The sequence below is a fragment of the Cyprinus carpio genome, chromosome A11, assembly GCF_018340385.1.
Source record: "Cyprinus carpio isolate SPL01 chromosome A11, ASM1834038v1, whole genome shotgun sequence".
Taxonomy (NCBI): Eukaryota; Metazoa; Chordata; class Actinopteri; order Cypriniformes; family Cyprinidae; genus Cyprinus; species Cyprinus carpio.
Genome location: NC_056582.1, coordinates 16,898,171 through 16,918,205, shown reverse-complemented (window position 1 = coordinate 16,918,205; position 20,035 = coordinate 16,898,171). Strand labels below are relative to the sequence as shown.

At 36.7% G+C, this 20,035-nt stretch overlaps 2 protein-coding genes across 13 annotated transcripts in view; one reads left to right on the top strand and one right to left on the bottom strand.

The window, feature by feature from the left end:
- Positions 1-10,657, top strand: part of LOC109081696 (sodium/calcium exchanger 1-like) — a 40,539-nt gene extending 29,882 nt beyond the window's left edge. For all 12 annotated transcript variants that reach the window (XM_042766573.1, XM_042766572.1, XM_042766571.1 and 9 more), the window contains 5 exons: positions 743-811; positions 1,250-1,377; positions 5,126-5,225; positions 7,797-8,069; positions 8,819-10,657. In XM_042766573.1, coding sequence (XP_042622507.1) covers positions 743-811; positions 1,250-1,377; positions 5,126-5,225; positions 7,797-8,069; positions 8,819-9,195 — 947 coding nt within the window. In that variant the 3' untranslated portion in view covers positions 9,196-10,657. The remainder of the gene's footprint in view (positions 1-742; positions 812-1,249; positions 1,378-5,125; positions 5,226-7,796; positions 8,070-8,818) is intronic.
- Positions 10,658-11,677: 1,020 nt separating this feature from the next.
- Positions 11,678-19,789, bottom strand: LOC109081702 (transmembrane protein 178). Its single transcript, XM_019096674.2, has 4 exons — positions 18,980-19,789; positions 15,599-15,712; positions 14,045-14,182; positions 11,678-13,021 (listed from the first exon to the last, which is right to left on the bottom strand). Exons 1-4 carry the CDS (start codon positions 19,389-19,391, stop codon positions 12,780-12,782), a joined length of 906 nt encoding a protein of 301 aa, XP_018952219.1. The 5' UTR covers positions 19,392-19,789; the 3' UTR covers positions 11,678-12,779.
- Between the last annotated feature and the right edge of the window lie 246 nt (positions 19,790-20,035).

Below are 20,035 nucleotides of genomic sequence, written 5' to 3'. Positions count from 1 at the left end.
ATGCATAGCTAGTCTGCCTTAAGCTAGTGTGTCAGTGCTTTCGTAACTGTCTTGTCAAACTCACTCAACTGTGGCAGCACGCACATTGATTCTCAAAGAACATTTATGCTTTGAATACTGTGTCCAAGGAGTGTCAGTTGCTGGAAAGTTTCATCACTGAGAGAAGAATCATTCTAAAAATAGCATATGTCAGTCATAGGCATTGAACAAATTCTATTCAGGCGAAGGTGTGGTTGATTTTATGTATGATATAAATCCATTTTAAACTGCAGTTTGCTAATAATTATTATATAATTAAAGTGTTCATTATCTTAATAATATAAACTGTGTCACCTTTTTATGACCTTTTGACATTACTTTTTTTTTTACATTTTAAAAAGAATACAAATATTTCATTTAATCTCAATGAATTATTTTTCACACTGTAAATATTAATATATTTAATTATACTATGTAATTAAATGCACTTTAGGGTCATAAACCTACTTTACACCGAGGTCCCATTGATGTTAATTCTGTTTATGTTTTTTGAATATGCATAATATATACACTGTAATATCTATCAAACTATAATATATCAAAGAGGCAATACATATTTGCTCTGTTCTCTCAAGTGATATTTGAAATTTCCATCATCTGCTTTATAAAGCTTTATTTAGTTGTGCACCATCATAAATAAAGCTCCGTAGATCTGTTAACATCTGTGCTAACTCTGTTCAGTGAATGTGTTTGGGCTCATCAGGCAGGGATGTGTACCGGAAAGTGCAGGGTAGAGACAAACCAATCCCCTCCACCATTATCAGCATCACAGGTATCCATTTCCTCTACCGTTCATCCCTTTATCTTTCTTTTCATTAAATCAATCCCTCTTTTGTCACTATAAATGTGTGATCTCTTATCATGTATGCATGTTTGAGCAAATTAGCTCAACATCCTGTTCCATAAAACAATTTTGAGAATGTAAACCGTCATAATAGATCATGACACCAGAGATCATCAGCTGTCATTTCCTCATTAGTTTAACATACAAGAGCTATTGAATGCTAAATGCATGCATTTAATCACATGAAAAGTGTTTTCAATTAATGCAATATGCTGATAGACTTTTATAGAACTGTTTTACTGTGGTATCTTAAAGGAATAGTTACCCAACATTTAGAAAAATGTCATCCTATAATGCATTTCCCATTGTTTTTGGTTTTTTCCATCAAATTTTCTGTACCTCTCTTGCTTTGTCTGTCTCTCTCAGAGGACGGGGAAGAGGAGAACCTGACTAAAAAAGAGAAGGATGAGAGACGTATTGCTGAAATGGGTCGCCCGACACTGGGTGAACATGTGAAACTTGAAGTAATCATTGAGGAGTCTTACGAGTTTAAGGTACCTTTTCTGCTCATGAGGAATCTGTCATAAAAAATACATTCAGACACCCATCTATGTTCACACAAGCATTTACTTTAAGGTTGAGTGATGACATTTTAAGCATGAATGAGGGCTTAGAAGCCCTTAAAGGTGAATGAGAGGATGACAGAGCATCTGGACATGAGCGATAGTATCCTTCCCTGTTGAAGTAGACATCTGGAGATGATTCAACCTTTAATTGCTCTTCGGATACAGCAGACATGGGCAGAGCTATTACCGCAACCTTTCAGACTGCCTGTCACTTTATACATGTTAACAGTGTCCGTTTTTTATCTCTAATTCAACTCTTTGGTCCTCTCCTGCACTGCCTCTGTGCGTCAGAGGGTTTATTAGTTTTCATCATGTCTGTCAGATTAATTTGTTTGGCCTCAAGCGAAATGATTTCCTCGTATCCTGAAGATTTGATTGAATTGCACTGAATTATGGTGTTCTACCAGTGTAATACTCACTACAACCTTCATAATCGACAGGCGATGCCGTCCTGACAAATCAGTTTCTGGGCTGTAATAAATAAGATTTTGTGTTCAGGCTGGCATGATTGAATTGCACTGGTTGCAGTTGCAGGGAGAAACTTTAGTTGGAAAGCTTATTTCCTACTTGTGGAAAATCTTTTTTGTAAGTGTTTTTTTTAAGTTTGAATAGTATTTTAGTATGATAGTTATTTTAATTATGATGTATTTTATTGGTTTTCTTTTTCCTAATCTGAAAAATCTGCTGTATCACAAATTCTTGAAACAAGAAACACCAAACAATTCAAGCAAAACCAGGGTTAAACTTAAGATTCATTTCGGGAGGCAGTGCCTTTTGAACTTGCAGGGCACATGCTGATTGTTGGCGGGAAATGCCATGTGGGGAACTGACCCGCCACAAAGTTTCACTAAAGACATTGTGTGATGGGCAACAACACACCCCCTTTCACCTATTCAGTAACCTTCATGACAGTTTCCAAAGGCAAACAGGCTGATTCCTAATGAGATGCAGGAGCTAGTCTGCTTAAAGATAGTGTGTCAGTGCTTTCGTAACGTCTGTCAAACTCACTCAACTGTGGCAGCACGCACATTGGATTCTCAAAGAACATTTATGTTTGATACTGTGTCCAAGGATGTCAGTTGCTGAAAGTTTCTATCACTGAGAGAAGAATGTATTCTAAAAATAGCACACGGTGTCGGGGTCATAGACATTAGGACAATGATATTCTGGATTCACCAGGCGGAAGTGTGGGGATTTTTATGTATGATACATGGGACATTGACGCATTTTAAACTGCAGTTTGCTATATATGTATTATATAATTAAAGTGTTCATTATCTTAATATATATAAACATTGTATTTCGCCTGTTTATCGAATTTTTTTCCATCTGGAACATTCCTTTTTTTGTGTACCATCTCGGGTACCGCCTGGAATACAAATATTTTCATTTAATCTCAATGGTTATTTTTCGACCACGAGTAAATATTAACCGCTTTCGGCCTATACTAGTATCGATGGTAAATGCACTTTACAGTCCTCGGCCTCACTTTACACCGAGGTCCCATTGATGCCTTAATTCTGTTTTGTATTTTTTTGCCTATGCCTAATTATATACACCGTATCTACCTTCAAACTATAATATATCAAGAGGCAATACATTTAGATCTGTTCTCTCAAAGCGCCGGGCACATACCTGGGTTTGAAATTCCATCATCTGCCTTTATAAAGCTTTATTTAGTTGTTGCACCATCATAAATAAAAGCTCCGTTAGACTGTTAACATCTGTGCACAGCCTTGTTCAGTGAAGTGTGTTGAGGGCTCATCAGGCCAGGGATTGTAACTGCCCGGAAAGTGCAGGGTAGAGACAAACCAATCCCCTCCACCATTATCAGCATCACAGGTGTCGCTGCCTCGGCGCCTCTCCCGTTCATCCATTGTATCTTTCTTTTCACTTCATTAAATCAGTCCCTCTTTGTCACTATAAATGTTGTGATCTTCTTACCCGCCTATGCATCGTATTGAGCAAATTAGCTCAAACATCCTGTTCCATAAAACAATTGTGAGAATGGTAAACGGTCCTAATAGATCCTTGACGCGAAAGAGCGATCATCGGGCACCTGTCTTCGACCTCATGGCAGCGTCTAGCATGCAAGGCATATTGCAATGCTAAATCCGGGCTGCATTAATCACCGCCTGCGTATTTTCAATCGGGCAATATGCTGTTAGACTTTATAAGAACTGCATTATTGTATATAGGGAAAGGAATCGGTTACCCAACATCTTTAAAAAAATCATCATCATATATTGCATTTCCCATTGTTTTGTATTTTTTCCATCAAATTTTCTGTGAACCTCTCTTGCGATTTGTACTGTCTCTCTCTCAGAGGATCCTCCTGGGCTGAAGAGGAAGGCTCTGGGCGAACCTCCTGGGCCAAAGAGAAGGATCGAGAGCGTATTGCTGACTTTGAGGGCGCCGAGCACTGGGTGAACATGTGAAACTTGATGTGAAGTTGGCTCATTTGAGGAAGACTTATGAGTTTAAGGTACCTTTTCTGCTCATGAGGAATCTGTCATAAAAAAATACATTCGAACACCCATCTATGTTCACTGGAAGCATTTTGACTTGCAGGTGGGTGGTGACCATCTTTTTTAGCATGGAATGAGGGGCTTAGAAGACTAAAAGGTGAATGAGAGGATGACAGAGATCGGCTGAGCGGATAGTATCCTCCCTGTTGAAGTAGACATCTGGAGATGATTTCAACCTTAATGCTCTTCGGATACAGCAGAAAAATGGGCGAGAGCTATTTACCGCACCTTTTCAGACTGCCTGTCACTTTATTACTGGGTTAACAGTGTCCGTTTTTTATCTCTAATTCAACTCTTTGGTCCTCTCCTGCACTGCCTCTGTGCGTCAGAGGGTTTATTAGTTTTCATCATGTCTGTCAGATAATTTGCTTGGCCTCAAGCGAAATGATTTCCTCGTATCTGAAGATTTGAGTGAATGCGCGGAACTTATGGTGTTCTACCAGTGTAATACTCACTACAACCTTCATAATCGACAGGCGATGCCGTCCTGACAAATCAGTTTCTGGGCTGTAATAAATAAGATTTTGTGTTCAGGCTGGCAGGTTTCTCGCTGGTTGCAGTTGAGGAAAACCTTTATTGGAAATCTTTTTCCTAATCTGAAAAATCTGCTGTATCAGAGTGATTTTGTGGTTTGTTTTGGGTGGAACCTTTTTTTTAGTTTTTTTTTCTTATATGAATATTTTGATGTATCAGGGTGAAATCCAAATTCTTGAAACGGAAACAATGCAAGCAATTTTTATGTTGTTTTGGAATCCCTTTCATTGTATGCCAAAAATCAAAAAGTATTTCCCTTTGCGTTTCATGTAAGAATGTCAGTCATATGAGTTTGGGATGACTGTTTTTTTAAATTAAACCCTTAACATTTTACAATCTTTTATGTGCATTAGGTAATATAGTAGTAACTAACAAGAATTAACAATGAGAAATGCTTTTTACAACATTTATTAATCTTCGTTAATAAAAATACAATTGTTCTTTGATAGTTCACAGTGTATAAATTCATGTTAACAAAAAATACATTTTGAAAAATGTATATGTAAATGTTAGTTTAAATTAACTAAAGTAAGCAAATGAGAATTTGTAAAATGTGACCATTAAACCTTTTAAGTATTGTTAACATGGTTGTAATGATTTTAACCCTGTTCCAGAACACAGTCGACAAACTCATAAAGAAAACCAACTTGGCTCTTTTGGTTGGTACTAACAGTTGGAGAGACCAGTTTGTAGACGCCATTACTGTCAGCTCAGGTGAGTCACTGAAAAAATGCTGTCAGTTTTTCCATTAAGTCTCTACATTCTGTAAACACAATCATTGCACAATCCAGTCCAACGCAGTCTTGACATGACAGAGTCAACAGTTGGAATGCCAGTAAAGAAGGAAGTTTTGCTGTTTCATCTCTGAAAAACTTGTTCTAATTGCTGCTCAATCACTGCGCTAATTTGGCCACATATCTTTGATTAGCCCACCATTGCAATTCAAAATGTGTTGGTGCTGAATGCCTGCCTGTAGCCAGACTGAAGTGCATTTAAATATTTCATCAACTAACAAAATTGGCTCTACAGAATGTCAATCATAGCAGTGCCGGAGAGAGAAGATAATCAAAATTTGCTTTTTTTCCTCAAGAGCAAACAGCCCTCAGTATAAAGTTGGGTAAGAACCAGTGTGACGAGTGGGGCGGGGCCGAGAGCCGTGGGAACGGAGCGAGGCCGGTGGAGTGATTGGGAAATGAGCAACACCTGCTCCACTCACCGGTCTCGAGTCCCACGGAGGAGATTGGGAGGATACAAAAGAGGAGCGACGACAGTGAAGGACGAGAGAGGACCAGGCCTGGGCTTTATTTTGTGGTTTGGTTTTTGTTTGTGCGCGGCAGTCGTCCGTGAGGGGCTGTCGCGCTGTTTTATGTTTATTTTGTCATTAAAGTTTTATTTGAGTGTTCGCTCATTTCCCAATCACTCCACCGGCCTCGCTCCGTTCCCACGACTCTCGGCCCCGCCCCACTCGTCACAACCAGTTTATCTCAGTATAGAGTACGAAACAAATATTCAGAGTCAGTCACTGTGGTAACTTACTCCATGAACCTAACCTGGTCAGGAGTAGGTTTTCCTCGGTAAACCAAGTTTCTTACGCTCTCCTCCCCTTTTTAAAGCATAAGCAATGTTTAGTATTTTTGATGAGTATTTTTGTTTATGTCAAGTACAAATATCTAAAAATTCTTATGTTAAGATGCAATTTCTATAGATGAAAAATTATAAAAGTTATTTAGCCTTGTTTCCTGGGGGAAACAAGTGCATTTTAGGTGCAGGGGGCAACAAAAAGACATCAAATGTGTTTCTTATGCATTTCTTTTTACCCAGAATTCTTCTGCCATAAGTCAAGCTTACTATAAGCATAACCAACACAGGCCAGAGCCATTCTCATCTCTAAAATGTCAAGGCCTTTTGATTTCACCCTCCATGCACACGGTTTTTGAAGTGTCTTTTGTCATGTAGTGCAGAATATTAATAAGGAATGTGTGGACACAATGCTGGGTGACTCTGTATCTTTTGCCACACACGCACATGCAGACCGACGCATACACTAGCACTCATTCTGACAGGCTTGACTGAAGTTGACAGAGCTTGTTAGTGCAGCCTGAGCCGAGAGGAGAGAGTGAGAGGGAGATCATAATCTAAATTCCTGGGAAATATTTCTCATAATTAGACATTAGGTTTAAAGAGCGCTGCCTTACTCTGCAGTGCTGTAGTTGTGAACCGAAATTAACTGTATTAATGTAAAAGAATCACTGATCTTTTTTATTAAACTTAACATTTGATGAAAAAAAATAAATGTATATGATGTGAAAAACTTATAGTTGTAAATATTATACACAAAAAGCTATGTATAATATTATATTTAAAACTTGTGAATATTTAAAAAGTTATACAATAAATAATTAAAAAATGTTTTGTTTAAAATATTTTATAAAAGTAAATATAGAAATATAAATGTATATATGTAAAATAAATGTAAATATGGAATTATACATTTAAATTCATTACAATTCATTATTATTAAATATGAAATGAATATTATTAAATATTAAATGAACACTATATTATAATCTGAAATATTAAATTAATTATTAATCAATTAACTAAATCATTTTAAAAATAATAATTTATTGTCTTTGTTTTACATGACAGTAACAATTATATTTGTATTTTTATAAACTAAATAATTTATTTTTATATAAATATAAATGATATGAAATATTGTTTACATAATTTATGAGTATGTGAAAATTAATGTAAATATGGAATTCTAATTTCAAATTCATTTAAAAATCATTATTGTTATTTTCTAAATCAATTAAAATAATTTATAATGGTTTTTGTACCATGGACAGTGTAAATGCTGATAAAGCGTTTAGTAATAATAATCTAATAACGCATCTAATAATGCCCTTTACATTCACAATATAGCACCGTCTCTTATTGTTCCTCCCTTTATTGTTCAAATAGTTACCTGGTATGAGCTGGGCTGCACAATACATTTTTTGTGCGTTAAATAAGTCTTTTAAATTATGACTGTTCTGATATGTTTTAAGAAGTGTGATTTTTGGTGAAACACAAATGGTACTGGACTTCCAGTCCTCTGAGCTTCATGTTATTCCGGTTCTGCCTCCTCTGATTTATAAGATTGAATGGTGTCAGTGGTTCTGTGTAACAGTGATATGCACACTGATGTTCCCTGGAGTAAGAGGACAGTCTGTCTCTTCACAGAAAACAAACAAACAATCCATAATTCAAATCTCCTCTCTTTTTTTTTTCTCCTCCGAGGGGACGATGATGATGATGAGTGTGGGGAAGAAAAAATGCCATCTTGCTTTGACTACGTCATGCACTTCCTGACTGTGTTCTGGAAGGTTCTGTTTGCGTTTGTGCCACCCACTGATTACTGGAATGGCTGGGCGTGTTTCATCGTGTCCATCATCGTGATTGGCATCCTCACTGCGTTCATTGGAGACCTGGCATCCCATTTTGGATGCACTATTGGCCTGAAAGACTCTGTTACTGCAGTTGTGTTTGTGGCGCTGGGAACCTCTGTTCCAGGTACTTGAAAACATGTTTAAGTCGCATTTCACCCCCAAATCTAATTAAAATAAAATATATTTGAATTCAAGAAAAAATTCAAACCTGTTTTTTGGACTATTAAGATTTTGTGAATTATGACATTACATTTCATGACAGTTAAGCACATTTTCTCCCCAAATGTTCATTAATTTAATGGTTCATACCAATGCAAGTTTTTCCATTCTTTTCTATTATTTTTTGGTAATGATGTTTACAGTATTACAGCAAAAATAATGCACAACTATGAAGTATATAAATACACACACACACTACTATTTAAAAGTTTGAGGTCAGTAAGTTGTTAAAAAAAAAGAAATTAATATTTTTATTCAACAAGGATGCATTAAAAGGATGTATTTGAGAGTAAAGACATTTATAATGTTGTAAAAAATATTTCAAATAAATGCTTAAAATCCTTAAAAATATTTTGAACATTGATAAGAAATGTTTCTTGAGCAACAAAGCTACATATTAAAATTATTTCTGAAGGATCATGTGATGTTGAAGAAGACTGGTAATGGTGGCTGAAAATTCAGCTTTGCTATTAGAGAAATAAATGATATTTTATATTGTATTATATTAAAATAGTAAACTTTTTTTATTGTAATTTTTTTGCATGTTTCATACAACGATTCATACAAGAATCATCCATTTATTGCTATCTATTTTTTGCAGCCTGAATATATTTCATTCTTTCTGTCTTTCTCTCCGAATCACTTCAAAAACAGACACATTCGCTAGTAAGGTGGCAGCCATCCAGGATCAGTACGCTGACGCCTCCATTGGCAATGTGACGGGCAGCAACGCTGTGAACGTCTTTCTGGGCATTGGATTGGCCTGGTCAATCGCTGCCATATTTCACCAGGCACATGGCGAGTATTTCAGAGTGGACCCCGGCACGCTGGCATTCTCCGTCACCCTTTTCACCATCTTTGCCTTCATCTGTGTTGCCGTCCTCATGTACCGCCGCCGGCCCGAGATCGGAGGGGAACTGGGTGGCCCCCAGACTCCCAAAATCCTAACCACAACACTGTTTTTCAGTCTCTGGCTGATGTACATCATCTTCTCCTCCATGGAGGCCTATTGCATCATTAAGGGTTTCTAACTCAGGCACAGGATGCTGTCGTTAAAATCCTCGCATATAGGACAGGAGGAAAGGGTTCAAAAGCAGCCGTAGACGATGGCAGGTGTCATTATTTTTGTGTTGCCCACTGTTTAATGTGCGTGAATACACATTTTTCTGCTGTTAAGGTAAAACTTTTTAAAACTTTTAGTAAAGCTATAAAGATTTCAGATTTCAAAAATTATCATTTGGAAATGTTACTGATTTGGTTGACTAAAACCTGAAATCTGTGATATGACAAAACAGCAGATTAAATTCAATTCAAAAGACGTATAACATTCAAATGTAATTTTTTGGCTAAATGGTACAAAACCGAATGATCTTTGAGTTACTTTTTGTTCCTCTGGTCACATAATACTTTAAAGATCACTGACATTTTAAATCTCATTTGTTTACTTGAAACATTTTGATGGAGATGAATGTTCAATAAGCATACATCGTAGCAAAAATGAACTCAAAATCTGGGGTTAAAGATGATAGTAGTGCGTTTCACTTTTTGAATCTACAAGCGGGTGTTTTGAACGACGAACGGTGTCGCAAGACTATTTTTTTTTTCTGATTTTATACCATAAAAGTGTGGTTTTGTGAGCAGCTTTTATTTCGGATTTACACAGTTAAGTGTTTTCGAGTAACCTATAAACAATCCTAAGCTTGAGGGGAAAATGCTGTGGCACATTCCAGCTCGGTTACATGCGACACTCCACAGACGTCCTATAGGAGCCACTCACTGAGGACAGTCAAAAGTATTATTAAATGTATTGCAATGTGTTTTATGTGTTTGTCCAAACTTGTACGTTATGTTTTTATCAAGGACTCTTTCCATACATTTCTAGTGCTGGTACCAGTAGTTTTAGGACATACAATCAAATCCTATGTCTGTCTCACCTTTTAGACAAAAGATGTATAAGAAATTGTTTTGACATTGTACAAAAGCAAGTTTAGAATCTATTGTTTTTATTCTTTTTAATACTGCTATATGAGGAATGCATGTTTTCTCTACTGTTTTTGCGACTTCTTCCCTTAATGAAGAAAATACTATTTTTGAACATTACACAAAGAACAACACACACATATGATAGAAAGTCAACTGTGACACTGGGAAACTGATCTTATATAGTGTTCAGTCTTCCTGAATAGAAAATTCAGGATATTTCACTATTTTTACCCATTTGTGGACACAAGCACACTGGTAAAAGCTTTTTTCTTTTATTTTCACTAATGTTTGATAAGGACATACTGTATCATTGTGCACACACGGGTGATGGCACTGTTTATCTACTATCTACTCCAGCACGAGTCACTCTGCCCCCAGCCTCATTTACAGTACATTTTACAGATACATTGAAGTAGTTTTCCCTCGCTTGTGCGAGTGCTCAGTACCTGTAAGTTTCATTTTGATTAATGTTATCTGTATGATAATACAATCTTTTTATTTAGAACATTGTTTATTGTTTCAGCAATTGAGTTTTGTCTTTTGTCCTTTTCGTGTGTGTGTGTGTGTGTGTGTGTGTGTGTGTGAAGGGTCATGCGCAATATATTATTGCCGTGGAGCCTCCTTTTCGACATCACAAGCAAAAAAGTCAGCACCTCATTTTATAGAAATTGCACATTTTCAGAGTTTAGGCAATGGTTTGTGTTCATTGATGATAATGTGGCGCCCTCTTGTGTCAGAGTAATGGTAAGTGCTTTTTTTAAAATTTATATACACTATAGTGCCATCTTTATAAATATATATATATATATTTGTCATTCCTTTCAAAGTACATGATTTTTATAGTCCTAAAAATTACCGTTTTAAATTGCCCTGATATTTCCGGATAAGTGTTGTTATTGTTTACTAAAACAAAAACTGCTAAAAATCATTTTCTTGAAATTAAGCTGAAATAAAATAAAATATAAATACACAGTAAAGATAAGCTATTGACTTAAAAATTAAAATTAGAGATGTTGCCTTGGCAATTAAAAATATAAAATGTATATGACATGTAATTGTACTAAAACTAAACCTGAAATAAAAAAATTAATCTAAATAGAAATATTATCAAAAACTTAGAAATACAAAAGCACATACAGTTTTTAAAACTAAAATTGAAATTAAAAACTGAAAATATCAAAATACAAACTTTTTTACATTATAAAGAATGATAAAAAAAAAGTACACAAATATTACTAAAATATCACTGTTTCTGGTTTTCCAGGACCATGTCCCTCAGTATAAAAGCTGATAGCATCAACAAATCAGCTACATTAAACAATTATTAAAAACTGCATTTCGTGAACCATACATAATGGCCAAATAGCTGTGTGAGGTGAACTCAACAGTGCTGTTTCCTTTTTCTGCACAGGTAGTATTCTTTTTGGATAAGAGAAAGCATAAAACATGCTGGCACTGCTTAAAATGAGTCACCATATGACTGCCAAAAATAAAACAAGCCCAAATTCTGCCTAAATTCACACGAAACAGTTTGGTTTCTTAATAGACCTTTATTTTATCATGGTAATATTTTATTTACGATACACTTTCAGGAACACAAACTGAGTTTTTGAGGGAAACAGTACAGTTTCAGGGAAATGTTCATGTTTTGGCTCAGTTTGGAAAACAATATCCAGCAGTTAATATAATCCTGGTCGCTTTATATTAGCGCCGCTTCATGTGGAAAGGAAGGACTTTCAACAATTTTTCAACAATGACGTGACATCATGAGAAGCCTTTCATGAGTGAGGCTGGTAGATTTGAGAGCATCCACTTTAAACATGCTGCCATATTACGATTGCACTGCTAGTGACAGTCACGTTCAAGTCCTGAGTCTTCAGAGACATCTCATCCAATCACAAATTTGCATATCCACGTCTTAGATCTCAAGACTTCTCGTGTCTCTTTGATTTTTCAATCTTTTTGAATATCAGCCACCAGCTGTTACCCAAAGGTGGTATATATGCAATCATGCTTTTATACATTTGTCTGATGTGGAGACTTTGGCGACATGAAGTGTCCTGTTCATCCCTGATTGAATTCTTTAGCTGTGATATTTTCATTTGAAATGAGCCAATGGTTAGTCGACTTGTATCCATTTGCAAGTGGTAGGGAAACCAGTATGCTTTAATCACATAAAAAAATAACACTGACTGTGATCAGAGCAATAATTTGAATTTCAGATGGTTTGCATAAAAAACTGTGGCTCAGATCCTTAGTGTGTAGAATATTCACCTGATCCAGAGAATGATTGCATCACAACGACCCACAAACATACACATACCCATTTCAAATCAAAGGTTTTGTTCATTATATTCACACATACTGTATATTTGTGTGTATATTCTTTTCTTTTTTTATGTGTGTGTGTGTGATTTGTAAGCAAATATGTGTTGAAGACACACAGATAATGCAACAGTCTTGTCTTAACACCAGTCCTGTATAACACCAATACATTTCATAAGCCCAACCAAGGTATCAGAAACCTACAAGACATTCAAAACGGCTCCATACAGCATGAAGTCCCACTTAAATCCATTTTACTAAAGCGCCAAGTGCTGATTAATGTTGTGCTGAGTCCTCCAGGCCGCGTTCATACAGACGATTCCCTTGCCGTTTTGGAACGAAGAGCCTTTGAGCGGCTCAGGAAGGGATAAGTTGTGCAGATGCAGCCTGTCGCCACTGTTAGGCCCAGACTGACCCATGCACAGAAGATGGACCACCCGTACCCGTGGTCTACGTCACTGGGCAGACCGTAGATGAAGGGAGGGTTCCTGGATAGGTCGTATGAGACACTGGCTGCGTAGGTGCACAGTGAGATTGTGCAAAAGATTCCTGTAGGACAGAAAAAATTTGAGGTTAATGATCTAATGAACACATGAGAATCCACAAAAACCATCTGAACTCTTGGTAAGCACCTAATATTATGTAAAAAGATTGAGACACACTACTCTATGTCAGTTTTTAGTATAGATAGTGTTCAAACTGAAAATTCTAAAAGGAAAAGGTGCACTTCAAATACCTGGATGATGCACCGCGTTTTACCGAGAAAAAAAAAATGTCGGACACTTGCAGCTTCAACTGTATATACCTCATATACTAGATGTTTGAGTACACAGTGCATAGAATAAGTGTATGGTGAATAGTGAGTCATTTGGGACGCAACTTTTATTTTAACAAATTAAGTGGTCTAAATGTATTTATATATATTTATATCGTGTTTGGAATGGTGTAGGACCATAAAATGTTCTTCCAATCATATCCCTCGTTCCGAGGACTATGATAGGCTGTCCTATCTGCCGGTCAACATGTGTATTTGCATACCTCTGTTCACTCAGATATGATACATCATCAGCGTATTCCATTACGCTATTGCAGACAGAGCAAGAATGGAAGGCATTATAAATGTAATATTATTCGCTTTGTTTTGTAATGTTTTCTCACCGGTGAATAAGGCATGAGGTAATCCCTACTAGTAGTAAATATTTGATATGATTTGCATGTGAAACTTACCAGCAATTTGAGTGAAATTAGTTTCTACAGTAATTTTTTGTGTGTGTATAATATATATAATATATATATATATATATATATATATATATATATATATATATATATAATATATATATATATATATATAGTATACAGTATATTCAAGCCAGACAAGAAAAATAAGACAGAAGGAGATAAACAGATAAATAGACAAGACGTGGGAGAATGTACAAGGTAGACAACAACTTGGAAAGGAAAAAGAACCACCTACGAGAAAGTGTGCTACTGGGCGAAATGCGTAACAAGTAGCTGAGCAAGAATGAGGAGAAAGTTAGATAATAAAAGCGAATAAGCAGAATTGTGTACCTGCCATAAGGAACAGGAGTCCAGACACATGCTGGGTGAGGCTCTCCTCCCAGAAAAATCCCACGGCGGCCACAATGCTTCCACACAGCATCACGGCAGCAGCCATTCCCAAGAACCCCGCTGTAATGCGCCTCAGATCTGAACACCATAGAAAAACACACTGTTTCCATGACTACCACCCACTTAGCCAACAACACTATACAGCTATGGGTAACACCTTATCTTTAGGAACTTTCACTGAGCTCAATAATCGCATATGACTCAATGCAAAGTTTTGAAGTTGCTTATGGCAGATATCGATTCAGTAGGTTTAATATGAAGGTGGTATCACATTATAGAATCTGACTGGCACACGTGCATGGAGGAAGCAAAGCTTAATTAGGAAGCATTTTAACGAGGGCTGTAATTAAGGCTTGCAGGCTCCCTTAAGACTTGCTAAGTTACAACATCACAGGAGCTAATAAGATTCCTTCCAACAGAAAATGACATTTGACTAAGTTTGTGTATACAAAATAGTACCGTGGGGCACATAATCATTTCATGGAGATGCAAGAAAAAGCTATGATTACATATTCATGACAATACATGCAATAAGTGCTTTAGCATGAGCTGTATTCTTATTTATATAATGGACAATAGAACCCAGTGACTGTCTATCTTAAAATTTAAAACTGTTTTTTACAATAGACAGTAGCCTTTCGTGATGTCACATTTGTGAAACCTTATTTTTACTCTGTGCTATTGCTAGTTGATGACATTGTAGACAGCATTTGACTGGTTGAGTCGCTGATATTTTTAGACAGTTTTTCCAGAAGAGAAACAATTTCATTCTTTCTACTTCAAAATTCCATGTTTAATTTAAAGTGTTACTTGTTGTTTCTTTGTCATTTTTTTCATTGTACAGCTTTTCAGCACATATTTTCCAGATAATATTATATAGAATATTTTTATTTTTCATTTTATCTTTATGTAGATGAGTTTTTATACATGAAAAAGTGTAACTGCCTTTATATTTAGAGCTCCAGTGGCAAGGGAATTATTATATTTGAGGGCCCATAATGTCTTCAACACTAACATGCTTAAACTAAAAACCAAAAAAAACTCGAGGAACTTGAGAATAATGTAAAAACACATTTGTTCTAACAATTAAACTTGAATTATATGCTTAATAATCCGCTATATTTGCTATAATAATACTAAATAGCATGTTCATTTTCTACCCCAAATACATTTTTTAATCTTTACTTAGTAATATCCAGATCCTCAGTACTGTCCTTCCAGCCATATTTTTTTCAGTACACATATACAATGTGTAAGCATTATACAAATAAACTGAACTGATTTAGTATTATAACCACAATCAAATTATTGTCAAAACAAATATACTATTAACATGGCAGACATAGCAAGTTTTTACCAGTCATTTTTACTTGGTATTGCATTGCATGCTTTTCTCTATGCTAAGCACACTTAACTCCAGCTTGCACGCACTGCTTAATATTCAGTGCATATCAAGAGCTGTAGAAGGTGGTGAGAAATCTTTGGGTGACTTACGTAAGAGGTGCCACTCGTCCTGCTGTATGGTCCTTGTCAGGTTGAGAGGGATGTTCCTGAGTCTAATGGGTTGGGAGAAATGGTACTTGACAGATGTGCATCGTTCTGCAATACCTGCATAGGGATCACACATTGGTTTAACATGCCTGACCAAAGGACAATCTCTCCCCTTCAAATGCAGCTTTGCAAAGATCTTACCAATCAAATCCCTCCCAAATCTTCTGGCATGTGATTTTAGTTGTTCATACTTCATAAAAACGACTTAATTTCCTTGCAATGTTGTTGCTGTTATAATATTTGCACTAATCTTTGCTACTCTATTTGTTTTGTTTGTCTTTGCCTGGACGATCCAGCACTGGGCCAAGAACAAGTATAGAGCCAAGTATTGCAGAAACACCCGCCTCCCCGACAGAGTGACCTTCTGTCATTATTTCCGCCTGGGTTCACACCACAACACACAGATTTGGCTGGCGTTGTGAGCTAATTCTGAGAGCTGTGTTAAGACTGCAATGATCATGCAGGAAGCCTGAGATTGATAGTTATGTTTTTTTTTTAAAAAACACTGTCTGGAGTCATAACATGGAGGATGCGGTCAGCTGCATGGCACTTCATTCACTCTGAAAAACGAATTCAGTCTGGCTAGTTCCTATCAGTTCCATAGATATGTGTGGGTGAAATTAAAATGTGCCTTCCTCGAATTGACTACATTTTAATTCACAGCCAAGCCAACAAGAAACCTCGAAAATGGCTAGATGTGCACTTCTTCTGTATTCACTGCTAATGAATTCAACTCTGGTTTTCTCAAAGTGATATTATGTTGCAGCCCTATATGAATACTAAAAATAGTATTCCCAACCTGTTGATCAATTTCCTGTGACTTTTACAATCGCAGTCATTCCATAAGGATATTTAACGATGATTGCTCTAACAAACAGCATTTTCTAGCTTACAAATCTATCTATCTATCTATCTATCTATCTATCTATCTATCTATCTATCTATCTATCTATCTATCTATCTGTCTATCTATCTGTCTATTTATCTATCAGTCTGTCTGTCTATCTATCTATCTATCTATCTATCTATTTATCTATGTTTCTTTATTTTTTTTTTTTTTCTGTCTGTCTGTCTATCTATCTATAAATATATATATATGTCTGTCTATCTATCTATCTATCTATCTATCTATCTATCTATCTATCTATCTGTCTATCTATCTGTCTATCTATCTCTGTCTGTCTATCTATCTATCTATCTATCTATCTATCTATCTATCTATCTATCTATCTATCTATCTGTCTGTCTGTCTATCTATCTATCTATCTATCTATCTATCTATCTATCTATCTATCTATCGCATTATGTGCTAGAACACAGAGATGCACTTATTTTACAGTTAACAGTCACAATGAATTTTAAATGTAATTAAAATTTAACATAAAAACATGTAAAATTACACACATGCACAGACACACTAAATATATATCATTCAATATTTTTCCATATTTTCAATTTTCCATGACTGTAAGAACCCTGTAAAATTTGTATCTCTTTGTACTAGCTTATCATGAACAAGCCCTCTTAAATTGTAGCTTAAACATGAGCTATGTGCTATCAACACCACGGTCATGGGTTCAATTCTTATGGAATGAATGAACTGGTAAAATGTTTGAATGCAGTGGAACTTGCTTTGGATAAAAGCTTCTGCAAACTGCATAAATATATACACATCTATTGTGACTTATTGATGTGTAAATCTGTGTTCAGATAAAAGATCATAAATATAATCATGTATTATTGTAATTAAATTGAATATAACTAATTTTATCATATAGTATACTCTTACTGATACGTAAAAACAATAAAGCAATCAATTAAAAAATGATCAAGAGAAATAAAGGGAATTTTGATCTTCTGGTTGCCATGGTGCACTGAACTTGAGCTCTTTAGAGTGCCTCTCTTCTTTGATAAACTGATTCGGGGACTCACGGTAATAGACTATGTCACAAATCCAAGCCTGGGTGCTGAAGGTCAAGTGATCTGTGTGACTTTGGCCTTGATTTAAATGCAAGGTGGCACACAGCTTCCGCTTTTAATCCTGACATGATCAGATCTCTGTAATCTGTATTGACTGCAACTCATCACTCATTTCCAGTGCCTTTTTTCACCTTGAGACTTTCATCTCTTTTAAAGGAAACTTTTCCAAAAGCTGGCTTGGTTGGCAATTTAAGAAAGTTTTGTTCTTTTGAGATCTATCATGCATGAAATTGATTTGCAGAAAGTGCTTTTGCAGTAAAATAAACAGGTCAAGAAAGAGAGAGAGAAAGGCAGGTAGTGTCAGCAAAAAGTCCATTAAGCTAAGTTCAGATAAGTGTCAGAACAAAAAGGATTAAATCAATATTTCTTCTAGGAAACGAGTCTGCATAAGCTAAATATTCATTCACACTCACCTGTTTTTAACGCAACACACCATACAGACCATCATCATCATCATCACTCACAAATCCAAAGCCTGTACATTTAACATCATCTGTCAAACAGCCAGAACTGCAGCGATGAGAATAGTACGATTCGTTTTGACCCCATATGATTCAGTTAACCGCTTGATAATTATGCGATAATTTCACATTTTAAAATTAAATAGGATAAAATTATTGCAAAACGGTTGTTTACCAAGACGTTTTCCTTTTGACTTTTTTTCTCTTTATATAGGCTAGTCGGCATAATTAGGCAATTATTATAGTAAAAAAATAATAATAAATAAAATAAAAAACTACTAAGAAATCAATATATATAGGCCTACCACAATCAATGTAAATATACCACTTGTCACAACAAGATTCAGAATGATGCATCCTTAAATGTATTATCATACAAACAACCGAGCTAACTGCATTGATTTAGCCTAGTTCTCACGAGTCTTGAGTAGGCTAACAGCGGGTTAAAACCTCTCCAATTGATTGATAAATGTTTTGATCCACTGAAAAGAAGCAGCTCATAAGAATCATTTGTTCGGGAATTTAGATAGTCTGGTCGCGCTTTATGTTTCACACACTGAAAAGAACCGGCTCATCTGAATCATTCGTTCAAGAATCGGACTGCATTATTGTCGCCTTAATGGCGTTAACTCAAATGAACCGACTCATACGAGGCATTCGTTTCGGAATCGGACCACACTAGTCGCGCTTGTGTGTTCGCGCTGGAGATTCAGTGCAGGAAACACTGTTGTAGCTGTAGAAATAATTCAGGTTTAAGAAACCCTAAAATGAACTCGAAAGTCGTTCGGTTCTGGTAGCTACTAGCCAGAACTAAGCATATGTTGGTGCTCGTTGCATTGTGTGGTTTTTTTTTTGCGTTGAAATGAACTTTCCACTCTCTTACCCTTAGAAATGAGTTTGTCAATATCCCTGTCCATTCCCTGGAAGTAGCATTTCCTCCAAAGTCCAGAGTAGGTGGAGAACAGTGGGCGCCCGCACTCCGTCTCCAAAATGCCCATGCCCAAAATCGCTCTCCAGTTTTCCAGCAATTCCTCCTCTCGACTCCCTACATGGATGGGCTTCATGAGAGCCAGGTTGCGCTTCGCATTCCCGCTGTCCACCAAAGGCAGGTGATAGATGGGCATCTCCCTGTTCTTCTGGTCGTTGGACTCCGACCCGTATCGGTCGCAGTTCTCCTTGTGGCTCCTGGTGTCGGTTTCGTACCAGTGGTCGGTTAAGATCGCCGTGACCAGCAGCGTGAGCGCGAGCAGGCTCATGGACAAGCTGATCGCCGTTACAAGAGCCCGTTTCTCCATGTCTCCAACATCCGCGCAACTCACTCAGTCATCTCTCACATCAAGTGTATTTTCCTCGCCGTTTCCAGGGACAATGCACGGCTTGAGTAGCGATCTCTCATTACAGGTGGATGAGCGGAGTGTGTCTGCGCGTAGTGTGTGTAGTGCGGTAGTGTGGGCATCTACCGGGGATGCGCGATGGCCGTGCGTGTGTGTTTACCTGCACCCTGCTCGGCGTTTGTGCATCTTCCTTTATCCGCATTAGCCGCTTGTCCTTCTTTCCTTTTTTCCTGAGAAGGATTATGCATCCACGTCGTACAAGATTTCACCGTGCAACTGAACGCGCGTGTGGGAATGTCAAGGTTGTCGCGCGCATACTGTGCCAACAATAGCAAAGGGTGTGTCAAGGAGACAGGCGAGGCGGTTTCCTGCGAGTGCGCGACTGAACTGTTATGATGGTGATGATGATGATGATGATGATGATGATGACTACAGTTTGACCAGCCAAACATCAATGCAGCAGAAGAACATTATGTAAAGGGGGAAACAACTCATACTCTAAAATCTTCTGAAGAAATACTTAGTATGTTTTAGTAACAAACATAAGGGTATTTATGCCAAGTAGAAAACCAGCATTTGTGTCCATGTTGGTTTCAGACTCTGTA